At 44.1% G+C, this 21,637-nt stretch overlaps 1 protein-coding gene across 1 annotated transcript; it reads right to left on the bottom strand.

Moving 5' to 3' along the window:
• Window positions 1-8,092: 8,092 nt before the first annotated feature.
• Window positions 8,093-21,637, bottom strand: LOC120018543 (uromodulin-like). The gene is made up of 9 exons (XM_038961766.1): window positions 21,541-21,637; window positions 13,552-14,358; window positions 13,359-13,445; window positions 12,695-12,882; window positions 10,896-11,047; window positions 10,243-10,491; window positions 9,614-9,764; window positions 8,629-8,704; window positions 8,093-8,443 (listed from the first exon to the last, which is right to left on the bottom strand). Exons 1-9 carry the CDS (start codon window positions 21,602-21,604, stop codon window positions 8,424-8,426), a joined length of 1,794 nt encoding a protein of 597 aa, XP_038817694.1. The 5' UTR covers window positions 21,605-21,637; the 3' UTR covers window positions 8,093-8,423.

The raw sequence follows: 21,637 nt of genomic DNA, 5'->3' as shown, positions 1-21,637 counted from the left end.
CCCATCCCGTCCATGTCATCTTATCAGATCCCCCCCTGACCCCACCCCGTCCATGTCATCTTATCAGACCCCCTCTGACCCCACATGTCATCTTATCAGACCCCCCCTGACCCCATCCTGTCCATGTCATCTTATCAGACCCCCTCTGACCCCACATGTCATCTTATCAGATCCCCCCCTGACCCCACCCCGTCCATGTCATCTTATCAGACCCCCTCTGACCCCACATGTCATCTTATCAGACCCCCCCTGACCCCATCTCGTCCATGCCATCTTATTCATTATGATCTAAAAGGCAATTATAAATCACTCCTATTCAGAGCTGCTTGGTACATATATATATTTACCTTTATTTAACTAGACAAGTCAGTTAAGAACGAATTCTTATTTACAATGACGGCCTACTGGGGAGAACAGCTCTGGGATTTGATCCAGGAACCCTTCGGTAACTGCCCAGATGCACTAACCACAAGGCTACCTGTCGACCCAAAAATACATATGGTCCCTAAAAGGATTGGATAGGAAAGCAATATGGTGAAAACTCCTGGCCTATCAGAGGGCAGGGTTGACCTACCATCATATTGTTATCTATCCCATTCTATCAGATCTACACAAGTTGACTAGACTAGCTGGTGCTACTACCACCATACTGTTATCTATCCCATTCTATCAGATCTACACAAGTTGACTAGACTAGCTGGTGCTTCTACCACCATATTGTTATCTATCCCATTCTATCAGATCTACACAAGTTGACTAGACTAGCTGGTGCTACTACCACCATATTGTTATCTATCCCATTCTATCAGATCTACACAAGTTGACTAGACTAGCTGGTGCTGCTACCACCATAATGTTATCCCATTCTATCAGATCTACACAAGTTGACTAGACTAGCTGGTGCTGCTACCACCATAATGTTATCCCATTCTATCAGATCTACACAAGTTGACTAGACTAGCTGGTGCTGCTACCACCATATTGTTATCCCATTCTATCAGATCTACACAAGTTGACTAGACTAGCTGGTGCTGCTACCACCATAATGTTATCCCATTCTATCAGATCTACACAAGTTGACTAGACTAGCTGGTGCTGCTACCACCATATTGTTATCCCATTCTATCAGATCTACACAAGTTGACTAGACTAGCTGGTGCTGCTACCACCATAATGTTATCCCATTCTATCAGATCTACACAAGTTGACTAGACTAGCTGGTGCTTCTACCACCATATTCGTATCTATCCCATTCTATCAGATCTACACAAGTTGACTAGACTAGCTGGTGCTGCTACCACCATAATGTTATCCCATTCTATCAGATCTACACAAGTTGACTAGACTAGCTGGTGCTACTACCACCATATTGTTATCTATCCCATTCTATCAGATCTACACAAGTTGACTAGACTAGCTGGTGCTACTACCACCATAATGTTATCCCATTCTATCAGATCTACACAAGTTGACTAGACTAGCTGGTGCTACTACCACCATAATGTTATCCCATTCTATCAGATCTACACAAGTTGACTAGACTAGCTGGTGCTGCTACCACCATAATGTTATCCCATTCTATCAGATCTACACAAGTTGACTAGACTAGCTGGTGCTACTACCACCATAATGTTATCCCATTCTATCAGATCTACACAAGTTGACTAGACTAGCTGGTGCTACTACCACCATAATGTTATCCCATTCTATCAGATCTACACAAGTTGACTAGACTAGCTGGTGCTGCTACTGGAATACATCAAACAAGTGGAAAGACTAGAGTGATCCAGGAGGGGTTTGGGAAACACTGGACTAGAGTCTAGGGATCACAGGACGTTGGTGGCACACATGGTTTCCATGGTTTCCAGTTGTTTGATGTCATTCCATTTGCTCCGTTCCAGACATTATTATGAGCCGGCCTCCCCTCAGCAAGTTCCACTGCTAGGGATTGATTCAGGAATGGGCCAACAGCCAACCTTTCTCTCACCACAGCTAAACAGCTCAACCCAGTGGAAAGACTGGAGAACTGCTACCTCTTAAAACTTTCCCCAAACCAACAGCACCGTGGTGCTTTACAGACAGCTCTGTTGAGGTTTAGAGGGTATTACATGAAACTGTCATCTTGATAACAGTAACTGTTTTACAAACTTTAGCTTGACCCTGTGTTAATGAGCTCTTTGTAATAAACACACACATTCTGAATTCTGAAAAGAATAATGGGCTAATATTGCACAACTCACATTGAGTTTACTGTAACAATTGAGAGAGGTGGAAGGTCCTCAACCAACAGTAACAATGGAGAGAGGAGGAAGGTCCTCAACCAACAGTAACAATGGAGAGAGGTGGAAGGTCCTCAACCAACTGTAACAATGGAGAGAAATGGAAGGTCCTCAACCAACAGTAACAATGGAGAGAGGTGGAAGGTCCTCAACCAACTGTAACAATTGAGAGAAGTGGAAGGTCCTCAACCAACAGTAACAATGGAGAGAGGTGGAAGGTCCTCAACCAACTGTAACAATGGAGAGAGGAGGAAGGTCCTCAACCAACAGTAACAATGGAGAGAGGTGGAAGGTCCTCAACCAACAGTAACAATGGAGAGAAGTGGAAGGTCCTCAACCAACAGTAACAATGGAGAGAGGTGGAAGGTCCTCAACCAACAGTAACAATGGAGAGAGATGGAAGGTCCTCAACCAACTGTAACAATGGAGAGAAATGGAAGGTCCTCAACCAACAGTAACAATGGAGAGAGGTGGAAGGTCCTCAACCAACTGTAACAATGGAGAGAAGTGGAAGGTCCTCAACCAACAGTAACAATGGAGAGAGGTGGAAGGTCCTCAACCAACTGTAACAATGGAGAGAAGTGGAAGGTCCTCAACCAACTGTAACAATGGAGAGAGGAGGAAGGTCCTCAACCAACAGTAACAATGGAGAGAAGTGGAAGGTCCTCAACCAACTGTAACAATGGAGAGAGGTGGAAGGTCCTCAACCAACAGTAACAATGGAGAGAAGTGGAAGGTCCTCAACCAACTGTAACAATGGAGAGAGGAGGAAGGTCCTCAACCAACAGTAACAATGAAGAGAGGTGGAAGGTCCTCAACCAACAGTAACAATGGAGAGAGGAGGAAGGTCCTCAACCAACAGTAACAATGGAGAGAGGAGGAAGGTCCTCAACCAACAGTAACAATGGAGAAAGGAGGAAGGTCCTCAACCAACAGTAACAATGGAGAGAGGAGGAAGGTCCTCAACCAACAGTAACAATGGAGAGAAGTGGAAGGTCCTCAACCAACAGTAACAATGGAGAGAGGAGGAAGGTCCTCAACCAACAGTAACAATGGAGAGAGGTGGAAGGTCCTCAACCAACAGTAACAATGGAGAGAAGTGGAAGGTCCTCAACCAACAGTAACAATGGAGAGAGGAGGAAGGTCCTCAACCAACAGTAACAATGGAGAGAGGTGGAAGGTCCTCAACCAACAGTAACAATGGAGAGAGGAGGAAGGTCCTCAACCAACAGTAACAATGGAGAGAGGTGGAAGGTCCTCAACCAACAGTAACAATGAAGAGAAGTGGAAGGTCCTCAACCAACAGTAACAATGGAGAGAAGTGGAAGGTCCTCAACCAACAGTAACAATGGAGAGAAGTGGAAGGTCCTCAACCAACAGTAACAATGGAGAGAGGTGGAAGGTCCTCAACCAACAGTAACAATGGAGAGAGGTGGAAGGTCCTCAACCAACAGTAACAATGGAGAGAGGTGGAAGGTCCTCAACCAACAGTAACAATGGAGAGAAGTGGAAGGTCCTCAACCAACAGTAACAATGGAGAGAGGTGGAAGGTCCTCAACCAACTGTAACAATGGAGAGAGGAGGAAGGTCCTCAACCAACAGTAACAATGGAGAGAAGTGGAAGGTCCTCAACCAACTGTAACAATGGAGAGAGGAGGAAGGTCCTCAACCAACAGTAACAATGGAGAGAAGTGGAAGGTCCTCAACCAACTGTAACAATGTAGAGAGATGGAAAGTCCTCAACCAACAGTAACAATGGAGAGAAGTGGAAGGTCCTCAACCAACTGTAACAATGGAGAGAGGAGGAAGGTCCTCAACCAACAGTAACAATGAAGAGAGGTGGAAGGTCCTCAACCAACAGTAACAATGGAGAGAGGAGGAAGGTCCTCAACCAACAGTAACAATGGAGAGAGGAGGAAGGTCCTCAACCAACAGTAACAATGGAGAGAGGAGGAAGGTCCTCAACCAACAGTAACAATGGAGAGAGGAGGAAGGTCCTCAACCAACAGTAACAATGGAGAGAAGTGGAAGGTCCTCAACCAACAGTAACAATGGAGAGAGGAGGAAGGTCCTCAACCAACAGTAACAATGGAGAGAGGAGGAAGGTCCTCAACCAACAGTAACAATGGAGAGAGGTGGAAGGTCCTCAACCAACAGTAACAATGGAGAGAAGTGGAAGGTCCTCAACCAACAGTAACAATGGAGAGAGGAGGAAGGTCCTCAACCAACAGTAACAATGGAGAGAGGTGGAAGGTCCTCAACCAACAGTAACAATGAAGAGAAGTGGAAGGTCCTCAACCAACAGTAACAATGGAGAGAAGTGGAAGGTCCTCAACCAACAGTAACAATGGAGAGAAGTGGAAGGTCCTCAACCAACAGTAACAATGGAGAGAGGTGGAAGGTCCTTAACCAACAGTAACAATGGAGAGAGGTGGAAGGTCCTCAACCAACAGTAACAATGGAGAGAGGTGGAAGGTCCTCAACCAACAGTAACAATGGAGAGAAGTGGAAGGTCCTCAACCAACAGTAACAATGGAGAGAGGTGGAAGGTCCTCAACCAACAGTAACAATGGAGAGAGGTGGAAGGTCCTCAACCAACAGTAACAATGGAGAGAAGTGGAAGGTCCTCAACCAACAGTAACAATGGAGAGAAGTGGAAGGTCCTCAACCAACAGTAACAATGGAGAGAGGAGGAAGGTCCTCAACCAACAGTAACAATGGAGAGAGGAGGAAGGTCCTCAACCAACAGTAACAATGGAGAGAGGAGGAAGGTCCTCAACCAACAGTAACAATGGAGAGAGGAGGAAGGTCCTCAACCAACAGTAACAATGGAGAGAAGTGGAAGGTCCTCAACCAACAGTAACAATGGAGAGAGGTGGAAGGTCCTTAACCAACAGTAACAATGGAGAGAGGTGGAAGGTCCTCAACCAACAGTAACAATGGAGAGAGGTGGAAGGTCCTCAACCAACAGTAACAATGGAGAGAAGTGGAAGGTCCTCAACCAACAGTAACAATGGAGAGAAGTGGAAGGTCCTCAACCAACAGTAACAATGGAGAGAGGAGGAAGGTCCTCAACCAACAGTAACAATGGAGAGATGAGGAAGGTCCTCAACCAACAGTAACAATGGAGAGAGGAGGAAGGTCCTCAACCAACAGTAACAATGGAGAGAGGAGGAAGGTCCTCAACCAACAGTAACAATGGAGATAGGAGGAAGTTCCTCAACCAACAGTAACAATGGAGAGAGGAGGAAGGTCCTGAACCAACAGTAACAATGGAGAGAGGAGGAAGGTCCTCAACCAACAGTAACAATGGAGAGAGGAGGAAGGTCCTCAACCAACAGTAACAATGGAGAGAGGTGGAAGGTCCTCAACCAACAGTAACAATGGAGAGAGGAGGAAGGTCCTCAACCAACAGTAACAATGGAGAGAGGAGGAAGGTCCTCAAACAACAGTAACAATGGAGAGAGGTGGAAGGTCCTCAACCAACAGTAACAATGGAGAGAAGTGGAAGGTCCTCAACCAACAGTAACAATGGAGAGAAGTGGAAGGTCCTCAACCAACAGTAACAATGGAGAGAGGTGGAAGGTCCTCAACCAACAGTAACAATGGAGAGAGGAGGAAGGTCCTCAACCAACTGTAACAATGGAGAGAGGTGGAAGGTCCTCAACCAACAGTAACAATGGAGAGAAGTGGAAGGTCCTCAACCAACAGTAACAATGGAGAGAGGAGGAAGGTCCTCAACAAACAGTAACAATGGAGAGAGGTGGAAGGTCCTCAACCAACAGTAACAATGGAGAGAGGTAGAAGGTCCTCAACCAACAGTAACAATGAAGAGAAGTGGAAGGTCCTCAACCAACAGTAACAATGGAGAGAGGAGGAAGGTCCTCAACCAACAGTAACAATGGAGAGAGGAGGAAGGTCCTCAACCAACAGTAACAATGGAGAGAGGAGGAAGGTCCTCAACCAACAGTAACAATGGAGAGAAGTGGAAGGTCCTCAACCAACAGTAACAATGGAGAGAAGTGGAAGGTCCTCAACCAACAGTAACAATGGAGAGGAGGAAGGTCCTCAACCAACAGTAACAATGGAGAGAGGAGGAAGGTCCTCAACCAACAGTAACAATGGAGAGAGGAGGAAGGTCTTCAACCAACAGTAACAATGGAGAGAGGAGGAAGGTCCTCAACCAACAGTAACAATGGAGAGAAGTGGAAGGTCCTCAACCAACAGTAACAATGAAGAGAGGTGGAAGGTCCTCAACCAACAGTAACAATGGAGAGAGGTGGAAGGTCCTCAACCAACAGTAACAATGGAGAGAGGTGGAAGGTCCTCAACCAACAGTAACAATGGAGAGAGGTAGAAGGTCCTCAACCAACAGTAACAATGGAGAGAGGAGGAAGGTCCTCAACCAACAGTAACAATGGAGAGAGGAGGAAGGTCCTCAACCAACAGTAACAATGGAGAGAGGAGGAAGGTCCTCAACCAACAGTAACAATGGAGAGAGGAGGAAGGTCCTCAACCAACAGTAACAATGGAGAGAAGTGGAAGGTCCTCAACCAACAGTAACAATGAAGAGAGGTGGAAGGTCCTCAACCAACAGTAACAATGGAGAGAGGTGGAAGGTCCTCAACCAACAGTAACAATGGAGAGAGGTGGAAGGTCCTCAACCAACAGTAACAATGGAGAGAGGTAGAAGGTCCTCAACCAACAGTAACAATGGAGAGAGGAGGAAGGTCCTCAACCAACAGTAACAATGGAGAGAAGTGGAAGGTCCTCAACCAACAGTAACAATGGAGTGAGGTGGGAGGTCCTCAACCAACAGTAACAATGGAGAGAGGAGGAAGGTCCTCAACCAACAGTAACAATGGAGAGAGGAGGAAGGTCCTCAACCAACAGTAACAATGGAGAGAGGAGGAAGGTCCTCAACCAACAGTAACAATGGAGAGAGGTGGAAGGTCCTCAACCAACAGTAACAATGGAGAGAAGTGGAAGGTCCTCAACCAACAGTAACAATGGAGAGAAGTGGAAGGTCCTCAACCAACAGTAACAATGGAGAGAGGTGGAAGGTCCTCAACCAACAGTAACAATGGAGAGAGGTGGAAGGTCCTCAACCAACAGTAACAATGGAGAGAAGTGGAAGGTCCTCAACCAACAGTAACAATGGAGAGAGGAGGAAGGTCCTCAACCAACAGTAACAATGGAGAGAGGTGGAAGGTCCTTAACCAACAGTAACAATGGAGAGAGGTAGAAGGTCCTCAACCAACAGTAACAATGAAGAGAAGTGGAAGGTCCTCAACCAACAGTAACAATGGAGAGAAGTGGAAGGTACTCAACCAACAGTAACAATGGAGAGAGGTGGAAGGTCCTCAACCAACAGTAACAATGGAGAGAAGTGGAAGGTCCTCAACCAACAGTAACAATGGAGAGACATGGAAGGTCCTCAACCAACAGTAACAATGGAGCCATAAGAAAGGAGCATCATAAACTACTACTCAGACTGTCATGGTCATTCTGAAGTCTTTCATTGTGTTCTTCTACAGTGGAACTTAAACAGCACTATTTCAATACACCAATCAGTCTTCCTGCTTTGGTAAAACAACCTAGGAAGTGTTCAGGACATTAACTAAATACACATCATGAATGTCACTTGTCTTTAACAAGTTTAGCCAGTTTTCCTAAAATCCTCTATGGTCAATTAGTCCTCCGTTGTTCTGCCTTTTGTAAATATGTGTTTAATTAACCTGCCTTACAATAAATATAGACATGTTTATTTCTATGTTTACAACCTGTTAAATAGACAATCATTAGACAATGAGCATCATCATACAGAGTTATTTATTGACATCATCAAATCACAGCATACACACACAGAACTCAGGTTTGGGGAAATGATCAGTCCTAAAACAATGCAAGTCTATGTGTATACAACATACGCAGTACAATGAAATCACACTGTAGTGCATCAATTCATTACTTAGAATCAAAACTAGTATATCTGTGCCCTTGAAAGTTACACTGGGCTGTAGGTTGGGATGGAGATCAGGGGAGTAGTGCAGGAGGGACCCCATCCTTCATATGCTGGGGGTCCCAAGGCTCACTCCAGACTCTGGGCCCCTGCAATCCTTCATATGCTGGGGGTCCCAAGGCTCACTCCAGACTCTGGGCCCCTGGGGGCCAAAGAGAATCAGACTGTTAGAGAGGAAACACACCAGAACGACGGCCGAGTGCTCCTGACCAGAATATCGGCCACAAATATTTGTTAATTTCCCGACTATTCTACATTTAGGTCCAAAGCCTATACAATATATTAGCTCATAAACTATGTAAGTCATTACTAAAGTAAAATATTTACAGGTGATTGGCCCGATGGTGAGGGGTTTGAGGCGGATGGACTTGGACACAGAGCGGGATCTCCTCCTGGAACACACCTGTAGAGAGAGAAACCAAACAGTCAGAGAGACCAACCACTAACTCAGAGAGACCAACCACTAAGTCAGAGAGACCAAACACTAAGTCAGAGAGACCAAACACCAAGTCAGAGAGACCAACCACTAAGTCAGAGAGACCAAACACTAAGTCAGAGAGACCAAACAGTCAGAGAGACCAACCACTAAGTCAGAGAGACCAAACACTAAGCCAGAGAGACCAATCACTAAGTCAGAGAGGCCAAATAGTCAGAGAGACCAACCACTAAGTCAGAGAGACCAAGCACTAAGCCAGAGAGATCAACCACTAAGTCAGAGAGACCAAACACTAAGCCAGAGAGACCAACCACTAAGTCAGAGAGACCAAACACTAAGTCAGAGAGACCAACCACTAAGTCAGAGAGACCAAACACTAAGCCAGAGAGACCAAACACTAAGCCAGAGAGACCAAACACTAAGTCAGAGAGACCAACCACTAAGTCAGAGAGACCAACCACTAAGTCAGAGACCAACCACTAAGTCAGAGAGACCAACCACTAAGTCAGAGAGACCAACCACTAAGTCAGAGAGACCAACCACTAAGTCAGAGAGACCAAACACTAAGTCAGAGAGACCAACCACTAAGTCAGAGAGACCAAACACTAAGCCAGAGAGACCAAACACTAAGTCAGAGAGACCAAACACTGAGTCAGAGAGACCAAACACTAAGTCAGAGAGACCAACCACTAAGTCAGAGAGACCAAACACTAAGTCAGAGAGACCAACCACTAAGTCAGAGAGACCAAACACTAAGTCAGAGAGACCAACCACTAAGTCAGAGAGACCAAACACTGAGTCAGACTGACCAAACACAAAGAAACCTGAAAGGCCAAGTAGAGAGTTAATGAGTCTGAGAAGAACATCAGGACTCACTGGAGTGCAGGAGGAGCTCCTCTGGTCACACAGGCTGAGGCTGCAGTGCAGGAAGATGTAACGGTAGTCCCCCTGCAGTAGAGCAGAGAACGAAGCCCTGAGGGACGAGCCACTTTCCTCCACGGTCACCTGGGTACGATTTGTAGGACACCTGGGAGAAGAGCCAAGAAACAGCAAAGGGTTCAAGACATGCACGGCTACACAGACCGTACACAGCAACAAACATACCATACTTCACACACACACACACACACACACACACACACACACACACACACACACACACACACACACACACACACACACACACACACACACACACACACACACACACACACACACACACACACACACACACACACACACACACACACACACACACATAGACATGCACGGCTACACAGACCGTACACAGCAACAAACATACCATACTTCACACACACACACACACACACACACACACACACACACACACACACACACACACACACACACACACACACACACACACACACACACACACATAGACATGCACGGCTACACAGACCGTACACAGCAACAAACATACCATACTTCACACACAAAACAAACACACATAGACATGCAAACAGCTGAACAGAGTCATGGACCTGTCCTGAATCATGTAGGTCTGTGGGAGATTATCAGGGCTGGGTGATTCCGTGGTGTAGCAGTCTTCCAGAACAACAACAAAACGTTCTGCCTCGGACTCCTCTACGGACACGCCCACGTGCAGGGAGGAACCCGCAATCAGGGTGACTGGCTGACCAGCTGGGTAAGGCTGTGTGTAGTTGGTGTCGCGGTACAGAGACATGGAGGCCTTGGCCTTGGCACCGACTCTGACAACTTTATGATCCGTTCTGTGAAGAGGTACAAAGGTACAAAGAGGTGAAGCTACAAATCAAATCAAACTTTATGAACATTAAAATAACAGTTGAATGTTCATAATGATGACACTGTTAGAAAAAACAGTTCCAAAGGGTTCTTTGGCTGTCCTCATAGGAGAACCCTTTTTGGTTCCAGGTTGAACCTGTTTTGGTTCTAGGTAGAACCCTCTGTGGAGAGGGTTCTACATGGAACTCAAAATAATTATATCTGGAACCAAAAGTTTTCTGCCTGGAACCAAAAGGGGTTCTTCAAAGGGTTCTCCTATGGGGACAGCAGAAGAATCCATTTAGGTTCTAGATGGCACATTTTTTCTAATAGTGTAGTCTGCACAAAGACAACAGAATAAACAGAATGGACTTTCTGCATATTTTCTCACAGTGGGAGAGGTCTGATGGCCACATCCAGGCTGCTCTCTGTCTCCAGAGGATAGACACAGGAGAAGGGAAAGCCGAAGGGTTGGGAGTCGTTCCTCCCATCTACTGGATAAACTAATAAGCTGTTGGAGAAGACAGCATGGGTGGCGTTTGTCTGGGAAAAGGGGGGGGGGGGTTAAGAAATATGTCATATTCATGCATTTATTAGGCCTGCTTGCATTAGTGATGTGTAGACTACCATGAAATCACAGTGATGTGTAGACTGCCGTGAAATCACAGTGATGTGTAGACTACCGTGAAATCACAGTGATGTGTAGACTACCGTGAAATCACAGTGATGTGTAGACTACCGTGAAATCACAGTGATGTGTAGACTGCCGTGAAATCACAGTGATGTGTAGACTGCCGTGAAATCACAGTGATGTGTAGACTGCCGTGAAATCACAGTGATGTGTAGACTACCGTGAAATCACAGTGATGTGTAGACTGCCGTGAAATCACAGTGATGTGTAGACTACCGTGAAATCACAGTGATGTGTAGACTGCCGTGAAATCACAGTGATGTGTAGACTGCTGTGAAATCACAGTGATGTGTAGACTGCCGTGAAATCACAGTGATGTGTAGACTGCCGTGAAATCACAGTGATGTGTAGACTGCCGTGAAATCACAGTGATGGGTAGACTACCGTGAAATCACAGTGAAGTGTAGACTGCCGTGAAATCACAGTGATGTGTAGACTACCGTGAAATCACAGTGATGTGTAGACTACCGTGAAATCACAGTGATGTGTAGACTGCCGTGAAATCACAGTGATGTGTAGACTACCGTGAAATCACAGTGATGTGTAGACTGCCGTGAAATCACAGTGATGTGTAGACTACCGTGAAATCACAGTGATGTGTAGACTACCGTGAAATCACAGTGATGTGTAGACTACTGTGAAATCACAGTGATGTGTAGACTACTGTGAAATCACAGTGATGTGTAGACTACCGTGAAATCACAGTGATGTGTAGACTGCCGTGAAATCACAGTGATGTGTAGACTGCCGTGAAATCACAGTGATGTGTAGACTACCGTGAAATCACAGTGATGTGTAGACTACCGTGAAATCACAGTGATGTGTAGACTACTGTGAAATCACAGTGATGTGTAGACTACTGTGAAATCACAGTGATGTGTAGACTACCGTGAAATCACAGTGATGTGTAGACTGCTGTGAAATCACAGTGATGTGTAGACTGCTGTGAAATCACAGTGATGTGTAGACTACCGTGAAATCACAGTGATGTGTAGACTACCGTGAAATCACAGTGATGTGTTTGACAATTAACCACCGTTAACACTAATGTCATATTCGTCTTCAGCCCTGTTTATTTACTTAACCTTTATTTTAAGCAGGGAGTCCTATTGAGACCAAGGTCTCATGACAAGACCAGCAGCTACTACACATTAAATGTTAGAGACACACATACTTAAATCAAGGCAGGAGCATAGAAAACACAACAATACAAAAACACAATTGAAAAAACAAGCAGAGGTTCCTCCACCAACAATCTGAACTGTCCGAAAGGCACCATTGCATCCCGTGTAGCTCAGTTGTAAATCAGAACTTGTTCTCAACTAGCCTACCTGGTTAAATAAAGGTGAAATAAATAAATATTATAAATTAAAAAAGTAAGATGCAAACCAACTAAAGTGTATGTTTAGTAATAATTCATAAAACTTCTCCAGGGAAAATATTGGGGATGGGACAGCAATACAGAACCTTCTTGAACATAAAGTGAAAATATTTCTCACCTCCAGAGTGTTCCCACAGCGTCCCTCCCTGCGCTCCACCTGGTACCACACCGTGCCGTTACGATCCTCGTGGGAGGAGCAGCGATGGTCGGCCAGGTGAGCAGAGGAAGCATCCAGACCAGCAGCCTCCAGGTAAACATTTGGAAGGCCCACCTTCAGGAGGCTCCGCCCACACACCAGCTCTGGAGCTAAGTAAACAACTCAGAAGGTTATTTAAGCAATAAGGTGTGTGAACAGGTACATGTGTGAGACTGAGATCCCTGTGTGGCTTCTTATACACCACGCAACACGGAATGCCTGCATACATCCCTCAGCCGTGGTATATTGGCCATATACCACAAACCCCCAAGCTGCCTTATCAACCAATCATCATTCAGGGCTGGGACCCTGAATGTTGATTGGCTGAAAGCCGTGGTATCTGAGACCATATACCACGGGTATGAGAAAACATGTATTTTTACTGTTCTAATTCCGTTGGTAATCAGTTTATAATAGCAGTAAGGCACCTTGGGGGTTAGTGATATATGGCCAATATACCACGCCTCCTCTGACCTTATTGGTTAAAAGATACGCATCTTAAAGATGCATCATTTCACCCCTAAATCTCTGCGTTTCATAGTGTTTGAAAAAAATACAGATGTGACAATGCAGTTTATACACTCACCTTTCCTCTCACATCTCCAGTTGGTCTCATTGTCGCTCACACAGGCATCAAACACTCCACATGTAGAACACACCGTGGTGTTGACATCTGGAAGAGACAGAGGTAGTGTTAAATGGCTTTGTTATGTCTAGTTGTTTGAACATTCTTTGTGTCTCTAAGAATCAGGGATAATCCCTTTACGATAGCAATATACCTGCACAGTAGGCCATGTTGCATGTTGTTGTAGGGACCAACTTGTAGACATAGTAGTTTCCATAGCAGGCTTTGACATGGATGGGATTTTGCCTCCTGTAGCAGCAGTCATAGTAATAGTGTCCACAGACGCTCCTCTGAACCACCCCTTCTAACAGCTGGGGATGCGCTAATGGAAGCCACAAGGGGATCTCCGTCCCACACATGTACTTTTCCACACACCTCTCTGGCATCTGAACACTGGTGTTCCCCAGGAACAGGCGATACCAGCCCTGCCAGTTGACAGACGAGTCACAGTGGTAGCCGTTAGCTGGACCGTAGTTGGTGGTGGAACGCCAGTCGTCATTCAGTACAGAGTAGTGCAGGCAGGGGTCTGCACAGAGGGATGTTCCACCAACACTGATACAGTCCTCTCCCACTGGACACCGTCTCCCCCCGCACTGAAACTGCACTGAACGGGAGTCAGAACCAGGACTGGAGTGGAGGTCGTCTTCAGGAGACACCAGGCAGTTGAAGGATCCGGGGGTGTTCTCACAGACCTGAGGAGGGCTGCAGGGTTGGTCTGGGAGGGAACACTCGTCAACGTCCACACAGCCCAGCTCCGAGGACCAGCCGTAACCTTGACGACAGCAGGAGCCTTTAGCGCAGAACTCAAGGTCGTAGCATGTGATGCCGTCGCCAACGAAGCCATCTTGACAGGTGCAAGTGACGGACCAGGTTTGGAAAGCATCTCCCCTCTCACGTTCCACAGGTGAGTCTAGGCAGGTGGCTTGGTCATGACACGCCTCACAACTGGTAACAACCGTACCTGAGAAAACAATTCCCCCATAAAGCTTATGACAAGACACTACATTCAATTTAATCAATAAGGCCCGAGGAGGTGTGATATGTTGACCGTTATAAACTGGGTAGTTTGGGTCCTGGATGCTGATTGGTTGAAAGCTGTGGAATATAATAGCAATAAGGCACCTTGAAGATTTGTGTTATATGGCCAATATACCACAGGCTAAGAACAGCCCTTAGCCGTGGTATATTGGCCGTATACCACACCCCCTCGTGCCTTATTGCTTTAATATACCACAAGTATGATGTAAAATTACTTGTTTACTGTTCTAATTACATTGGTAACCAGTTTATAATAGCAATAATGCACATCAGGGGTTTGTGGTATATGGCCAATATGTCACTGCTAAGGGCTGTATCCAGGCACACCCCTTCACATCGTGCATAAGAACAACAACACATAAAACCTCACATAATTCTGCTAAAAAACTATTACGAATTTATCTCATCCAGTGGTACAGTTGAAGTCATTAGTTTACATACACCTTAGCCAAATACATTTAAACTCCGTTTTTCACAATTCCTGACATTTAATCTTAGTAAAGAATTCCCTGTCTTAGGTCAGTTAGGATCACCACTTTATTTTAAGAATGTGAAATTGTCACGAACGTCATCTTGGAAATGACCGGACCAAGGTGCAGCGTGGTGAGCGTACATTTTACTTTATTAGAAATGTCGCCAACAAAACAAGAAACAACAAAAACCAATGTGAAGCTTACTAGGGCTATACAGGCCACTAACAAAGACAACTACCCACCACTAAGGTGGCAAAACAGGCTGCCTAAGTATGATTCCCAATCAGAGACAACGAGAATCAGCTGTCCTTGATTGAGAACCATACCCGGCAAAAACATAGAAACAGAAAACATAGAATGCCCACCCCACATCACACCCTGACCTAACCAAATAGAGAAATAAAACGGCTCTCTAAGGTCAGGGCGTGACAGAAATGTCAGAATAATAGTAGAGAGAATGATTTATTTCAGCTTTTATTTCTTTCATCACATTCCCAGTGGTTCAGAAGTTTACATACATACATTGCCTTTAAATTGTTTAACTTGGGTCTGTAACGGCGGGTTTCCTCCTCTTCGTCTGAAGAGGAGGTGTAGCAGGGATCGGACCAAGACGCAGAGTGGTAAGTGTCCATGTTTTAATATAATCCACTGAACATGACAAAAAATACAAAATAACAAAGTAACCTAACCGAAACAGTCCCGTGTGGCATGAACACAGACACAGGAAACAAACACCCACAACCCAACAGTGAAAACAGGCAACCTAAATATGGTTCCCAATCAGAGACAATGCAAAACACCTGCCTCTGATTGAGAACCATATCAGGCCAAATGACAAACCTAAACATAGAAACACATAACATAGACTGCCCACCCCAACTCACGCCCTGACCATACTAACTAAAGACAAAACAAAGGAAAATAAAGGTCAGAACGTGACAGGGTCAAACGTTTCAGGTAGCCTTCCACAAGCTTCCCACAATAAGTTGGGTGAATTTTGGCCCATTGCTCCTGACAGAGCTGGTGTAACTGAGTCAGGTTTGTAGGCCTCCTTGCTCGCACACACTTTTTCAGTTCTGCCCACAAATGTTCTATAGGATTGAGGTCAGGGCTTGTGATGGCCACTCCAATACCTTGACTTTGTTGTCCTTAAGCCATTTTGCCACAACTTTGGAAGTATGCTTGGGGTCATTGTTTATTTGGAAGACCCATTTGCGACCAAGCTTTAACTTCCTGACTGATGTCTTGAGATGTTTCTTCAATATATCCACATAATTTTCCATCCTCATGATGCCATCTATTTTGTGAAGTGCACCATTCCCTCCTGCAGCAAAGCACCCCCACAACATGATGCTGCCACCTCCGTACTTCACGGTTGGGATGGTGTTCTTCGGCTTGCAAGCCTCCCCCTTTTTCCTCCAAACATAACGATGGTCATTATGACCAAACAGTTCTTTTTTTGTTTCATCAGACCAGAGGACATTTCTCCAAAAAGTACGATCTTTGTCTCCATGTGCAGTTGCAAACCGTAGTCTGGCTTTTTTATGGCTGTTTTGGAGCAGTGGCTTCTTCCTTGCTGAGCGGCCTTTCAGGTTATGTTGATATAGGACTCATTTTACTGTGGATATAGATACTTTTGTACCAGTTTCCTCCAGCATCTTCACAAGGTCCTTTGCTGTTGTTCTGGGAATGATTTGCACTTTTCTCACCAAAGTACGTTCATCTCTAGGAGACAGAACGCATCTCCTACCTGAGCGGTATGACGGCTGCGTGGTCCCATGGTGTTTATACTTGCGTACTATTGTTTTTACAGATGAACGTGGTATCTTCAGGCGTTTGGAAATTGATCCCAATGATGAACCAGACTTGTGGAGGTCTACAATTTTTTTTCTGAGATCATGGCTGATTTCTTTTGATTTTCCCATGATGTCAAGCAAAGAGGCACTGAGTTTGAAGGTAGGCCTTGAAATACATCCACAGGTACACCTCCAATTGACTCAAATGATGTCAATTAGCCTATCAGAAGCTTCTAAAGCCATGACATAATTTCCTGGAATTTTCCAAGCTGTTTAAAGGCACAGTCAATTTAGTGTATGTAAACTTCTGACCCACTGGAATTGTAATACAGTGAATTATAAGTGAAATAATCTGTCTGTAAACAATTGTTGGAAAAATGACTTGTGTCATGCACAAAGTAGATGTCCTAACCGACTTGCCAAAACTGTAGTTTGTTAACAAGAAATTTGTGGGGTGGTTGAAAAATGAGTTTTAATGACTCCAACATAAGTGTATGTAAACTTCCGACTTCAACTGTATATAGTATTTTTAAGTGAGCACTGATGCCGTCTTGTGATAAGTAGTGGTCACTAAATTGTCATGATCAGGGATTTCAAGTTTGTATCTGTCCATTTCTACCCAGCTGATCATAGCGAAAAATAAAATACTTCTGCATTTGGTGGTGTGTACACATTAATTCTCATTGGAAGTAGGCTCAGGATAACTGGGCAGCTTATATTCAGAGATTAAATAGCCAAATTGATTAGTCACAGGAATCAGGACTAATAAATTCAATGCAACTGGTTGTTTTACAAACTGTAGGCCTACCATATGGATGGGCATTCCTAAAATTCCATTCTGGCTGACACTACAGCCCAGTAATCACAGACCGATGCTGACGTCTTTTGGACGTCTTTATTTGGTTCTGTCTGGACCAGCCTTGAGTTCCACATCCATGACATTGATTTTTGGTCCGGTCGTCTGTTTTGTTCAGATTTGGTCTGGTATGGACCGGCCTTGGTCCAAACATAAACGTCTATAAATGACGTATTTTCAACTTTAATTAAGAACCAAAAATGAACAAGATTTAAATTTTCGGAAAATACGTTTCTTCAACGTCCAGAAAATACATATTTTCAACCTCCAGAAAATACATATTTTCTACTTTCATTCAGAACCGAAAATGTACCTGATTTCAACGTCCAGAAAAAACGTTGTTTTCAATGTCTGGAAAATATGAATTTTTAACTTCTGGAAAATAAGTATTTTAAACATCCGGGAAATACGTATTTTCACCTTTCATTCAGAATCTAAAATGAACCTAACTTCAACATCTGTAAAATAAGTACTTAGGCGTCTTTTCAACATTGTTTTGCTTACTGGGACTATTTTAGTTTTGCAGTGTATAGGAGGGTAGCAATTTATTTATCTTGCTTAGGGTGGCAGGTCCTGGCTGAAGCTAACATAAATTAACTACCCTAGTACTTTGTTTGTAATATCCAAACAATAACGCAAAATATGCTAATTTCAAAGCTGATTGCCACCAGCAACTTTATTAATTCGCTTAAAAGGTCACTCCGCCATGTCTCTCCATCAGCCAAAGATGATCAATTGCCTCAGCAAAGTCAGTGCCCTCTTGCTGAGAAGGGTCTATTTGCAGACCATGTTTACTAGATGCGGCACCCACTACATGTCGCGCCCATTACTTGTCACTTACTACATGTCGCGCCCACTGCTATTGAGGTTGCTAGCTAGGACATTGGCACACAGTGTCCTTTGCCCCCGCCTGCCGAGCACTGCTTTCCTGTAGTTATTTTAACGTCAAAGTGGGGGTAATCCCTACCCAGTAGTTTCATTCAAGAGTTTGGTTGGTTACACTAGCTAGCTACTTCCCTCGCCGTAACGTTAACAGAACTGCAGGAAAGCAGTGCCCGGCAGGCGGGGGCGAAGTACACTGTGTACCGGTGTCCCCAAGCTAGCTAACAACCTCTTTCTTCTTTGGTGGGGTTTCTCGGTGGTTGGCATCCAATGTCGGTGCATTTTTGTTTTGTTCAGTACAACTGGTTTTCACAGCATTGCAACCACCTTTGAAAAAAGGTGTGGATAATATGAAGTATTATATTTGTAATATTGTATTATTTACACCCGCATTTATTTTGAAAGTTTACACAAATACTGGTATTTTGAAAGTAGGCTATATTTAAATAAATACACGTTTAATAAAATACAAATATAATTTATTGGAATAAATCACTAGAGTCTGCGAAACAAAATTGGTATCTTGTGCTGGGCAATGGGTTTAATACAGAGTGCTGGTGAATGCTTACTCCACCCACTCCATTCACTGCAATGCAATAGAGTAGACTGAATATGAAATACTTTGTTCTCCACCCTCTCCATAGCCCCAATGCAATACACTGTAATAGACTGTACATGGGATACATATTGACTTGGGGAGAGAGAACTTGTCTACCTGTCTCCGCTAAAGTGGGGTGGGAATTACTCAGTAGGGTGTCTACGTACTAAATATATGCACTTTTGTAGGAGGACTGTGTTGTACATATTCATCAGGACTTTGTTCTTTACCCACTCCATAGCTATCTATACCCCCTCCAAGCATCAGGTCGTGCGACACAGTCCCTGTTCAAAACTTACCATATTTAGTACGTAGACACCCTACTGAGTAATTCCCACACCACTTTAGCTGAGACAGGTAGACAAGTTCTCTCTCTACAAGTCAATATGTATCCCATGTACAGTCTATTACAGTGTATTGCATTGGGGGCTATGGAGATGGTGTAGAACAAAGTGCTGCTGGATATGTACGACCCACACACAGTCGTACACACCTCACTCTTGCATATGCAGCCTACCTTTGAAGCACCTCGTTGAGTAGCCTATTCCTTTACAGTTCTTCCTGTGCCAGCTCATTCAGATATTGCATTCCAAGGAAACCTGGACTTCCAAAGAATCGTCAAAGAACCCTTTCTTTCAAGAACGGTTCATAGGATGAAAATGGTTATTGGTAGAACCCTAAACTTCTGCAAAGAACCCTTTTGGAACCCTATTTTCTAAGAATGTCCCATGGCTAAGAGCTGTTGACGTGACGCGAAGTTCCTGGATACAGCCCTTAATAGTGGTTTATTGGCCGTACACCACAAACTCTTGAGATGCCTTATTGCTATTATAAACCGGTTACCAACATAAATATAACAGTAAACAAATAGTTTTGCGTTATACCCATGCTATATTGCCTAACATACGGCTGGAATGCTGTTTTCAGCCAATCAGCATTCAAGACCTGAACTACCCGGGTGATAATCAGCTTTATGTTAATGATCCAGACTTTAATCATCAATACCCCTTCAAAGGAACATGCCAGAATGATAGAAATTACAAAAAATGTCTAAATCATCTGAAGATAGGGAGCAAGTCTATTGTTTATGAAATTCGGTGTCATATATCCTTTTTTGGAGGCAAAATCTATGCCGTGTTTGCTACTTGCTGATTCATTGAACGCGGCATGTGTATAAGTACAACCAGTGAGCAAGTCAGAAATGTCTGAATTTCCTGCACGTGAACGCGGCAGTAGCCCTCCACTACTTTGAGGGTTAAGGGACCGTCTTAAAACTGCAACTTCTCAACCACATGACATAGTGATATCAAACCAATTTGACTTTGTTTAGCTATATTTGACTTTGTGAAAATACTTCCTTCAAAGGGATACTTTGTGATTTTGGCCACAAAGCCCTTTATCTACTTCCCCAGACTCAGATGAACTAATGGATACCATTTGTATGTCTGCATCCAGTATGAAGGAAGTTAGAGGTAGTTTCAAGAGCTAATGATAACTAGCGTTAGCACAATGACTTGCATTAATTTACTAGCATGTTAGCAGTTAACATAAACTTCCAGTCATTGTGCTAATGCTAGTTAGCAACCTCCTTCTAACTGCATGCAGAGACATAAAAAGGATATCCATGAGTTCATCTGTATCTGGGGAAGAAAAGAAACGGCTTCATTGCCAAAATCCTGAAGTATCCCTTTACACTTCAATTGCTTCCAAAATAGCAAGTAATTGCAGTGGATTGGAGAGGAAAGGTCCCTGAACCTATTACAGTTGGTTTGAGATGTCTAAGTCATGTGGTTGCAAAGACGTTTTTCAGTTAATCACTTGCACTTTTAAGACAGTCCCTTAGCTGTGAGTACACGGACAACAAGCCATTGAAATCAATGTAAAGTCACTTTTTGAAAATGGAACAGAACAACAAAAACAACTTGTTCTCTACTGTCAGCTGATTCAGAATATGACATTTTTGTCATCCTGTCATATTTATTGAAGAGCAAAGTCTGAATCTTTAAAATAAATCTAAACACACTGCGGTTTACAAGACAAGGGGTGAAGTCTCAAAAAAACATTTTAAGTTCCATCATTTTTAAATCAGGAGGGGTTAAATATTGTCCAGATCTTTAACACAATAACACAATATCACATATGACGTCCTGTTCCCTATATAGTGCCAGGGCTCTGGTCAAAAATGGTGCATCATATAGGGATTAGGAAGCCATTTGGGACTCAAGCCAATGTCTTGAAATGGCAATAAAGAAGGTAAAATGCACATCTTACACTTGAGGAATACCGTGCTGAGTTAATAAATAATAATACTGAGGTAAAGGAAGGAGAGGAATATATATATATATAAAGGAAGCCTACAGAATATTGCTTGCCGCTCCCCAGTGCTTTATTCTTGCACACAAAGCTTTCATCACCCATAACCTGCACTGGGGAGCAACAATATTCTGAGTGAAGCTCTCATTCCGTTACCTAAACGGGAATAAGCCAATCAACCCTTTACCTGAGTTGTCTGCAGTAACATGCTTAAAGAACAGGAGCATCATCAGAACACCCGATGACATCATTCTGTTCAGCTTCTCTTCAGATCAGACACACGA

Source organism: Salvelinus namaycush, chromosome 2, assembly GCF_016432855.1.
Source record: "Salvelinus namaycush isolate Seneca chromosome 2, SaNama_1.0, whole genome shotgun sequence".
Lineage (NCBI taxonomy): Eukaryota > Metazoa > Chordata > Actinopteri > Salmoniformes > Salmonidae > Salvelinus > Salvelinus namaycush.
The sequence above is the reverse complement of the archived record's forward strand: the minus strand, read 5'-3'. Positions and strand labels throughout refer to the sequence as shown.

Bases quoted from the DNA above. Each gene is read 5' to 3' on its own strand.
- LOC120018543 (XM_038961766.1), bottom strand. From the start codon at position 21,604: ATGATGTCATCGGGTGTTCTGATGATGCTCCTGTTCTTTAAGCATGTT. The intron at 11,048-12,694 runs GTGAGAAATATT...CCCTTTTCCCAG, and splicing joins GCTGTGGGAACACTCTGGAG to ACAAACGCCACCCATGCTGT. The intron at 8,444-8,628 runs GTAAATATTTTA...TTTGGCCCCCAG, and splicing joins CACCATCGGGCCAATCACCT to GGGCCCAGAGTCTGGAGTGA.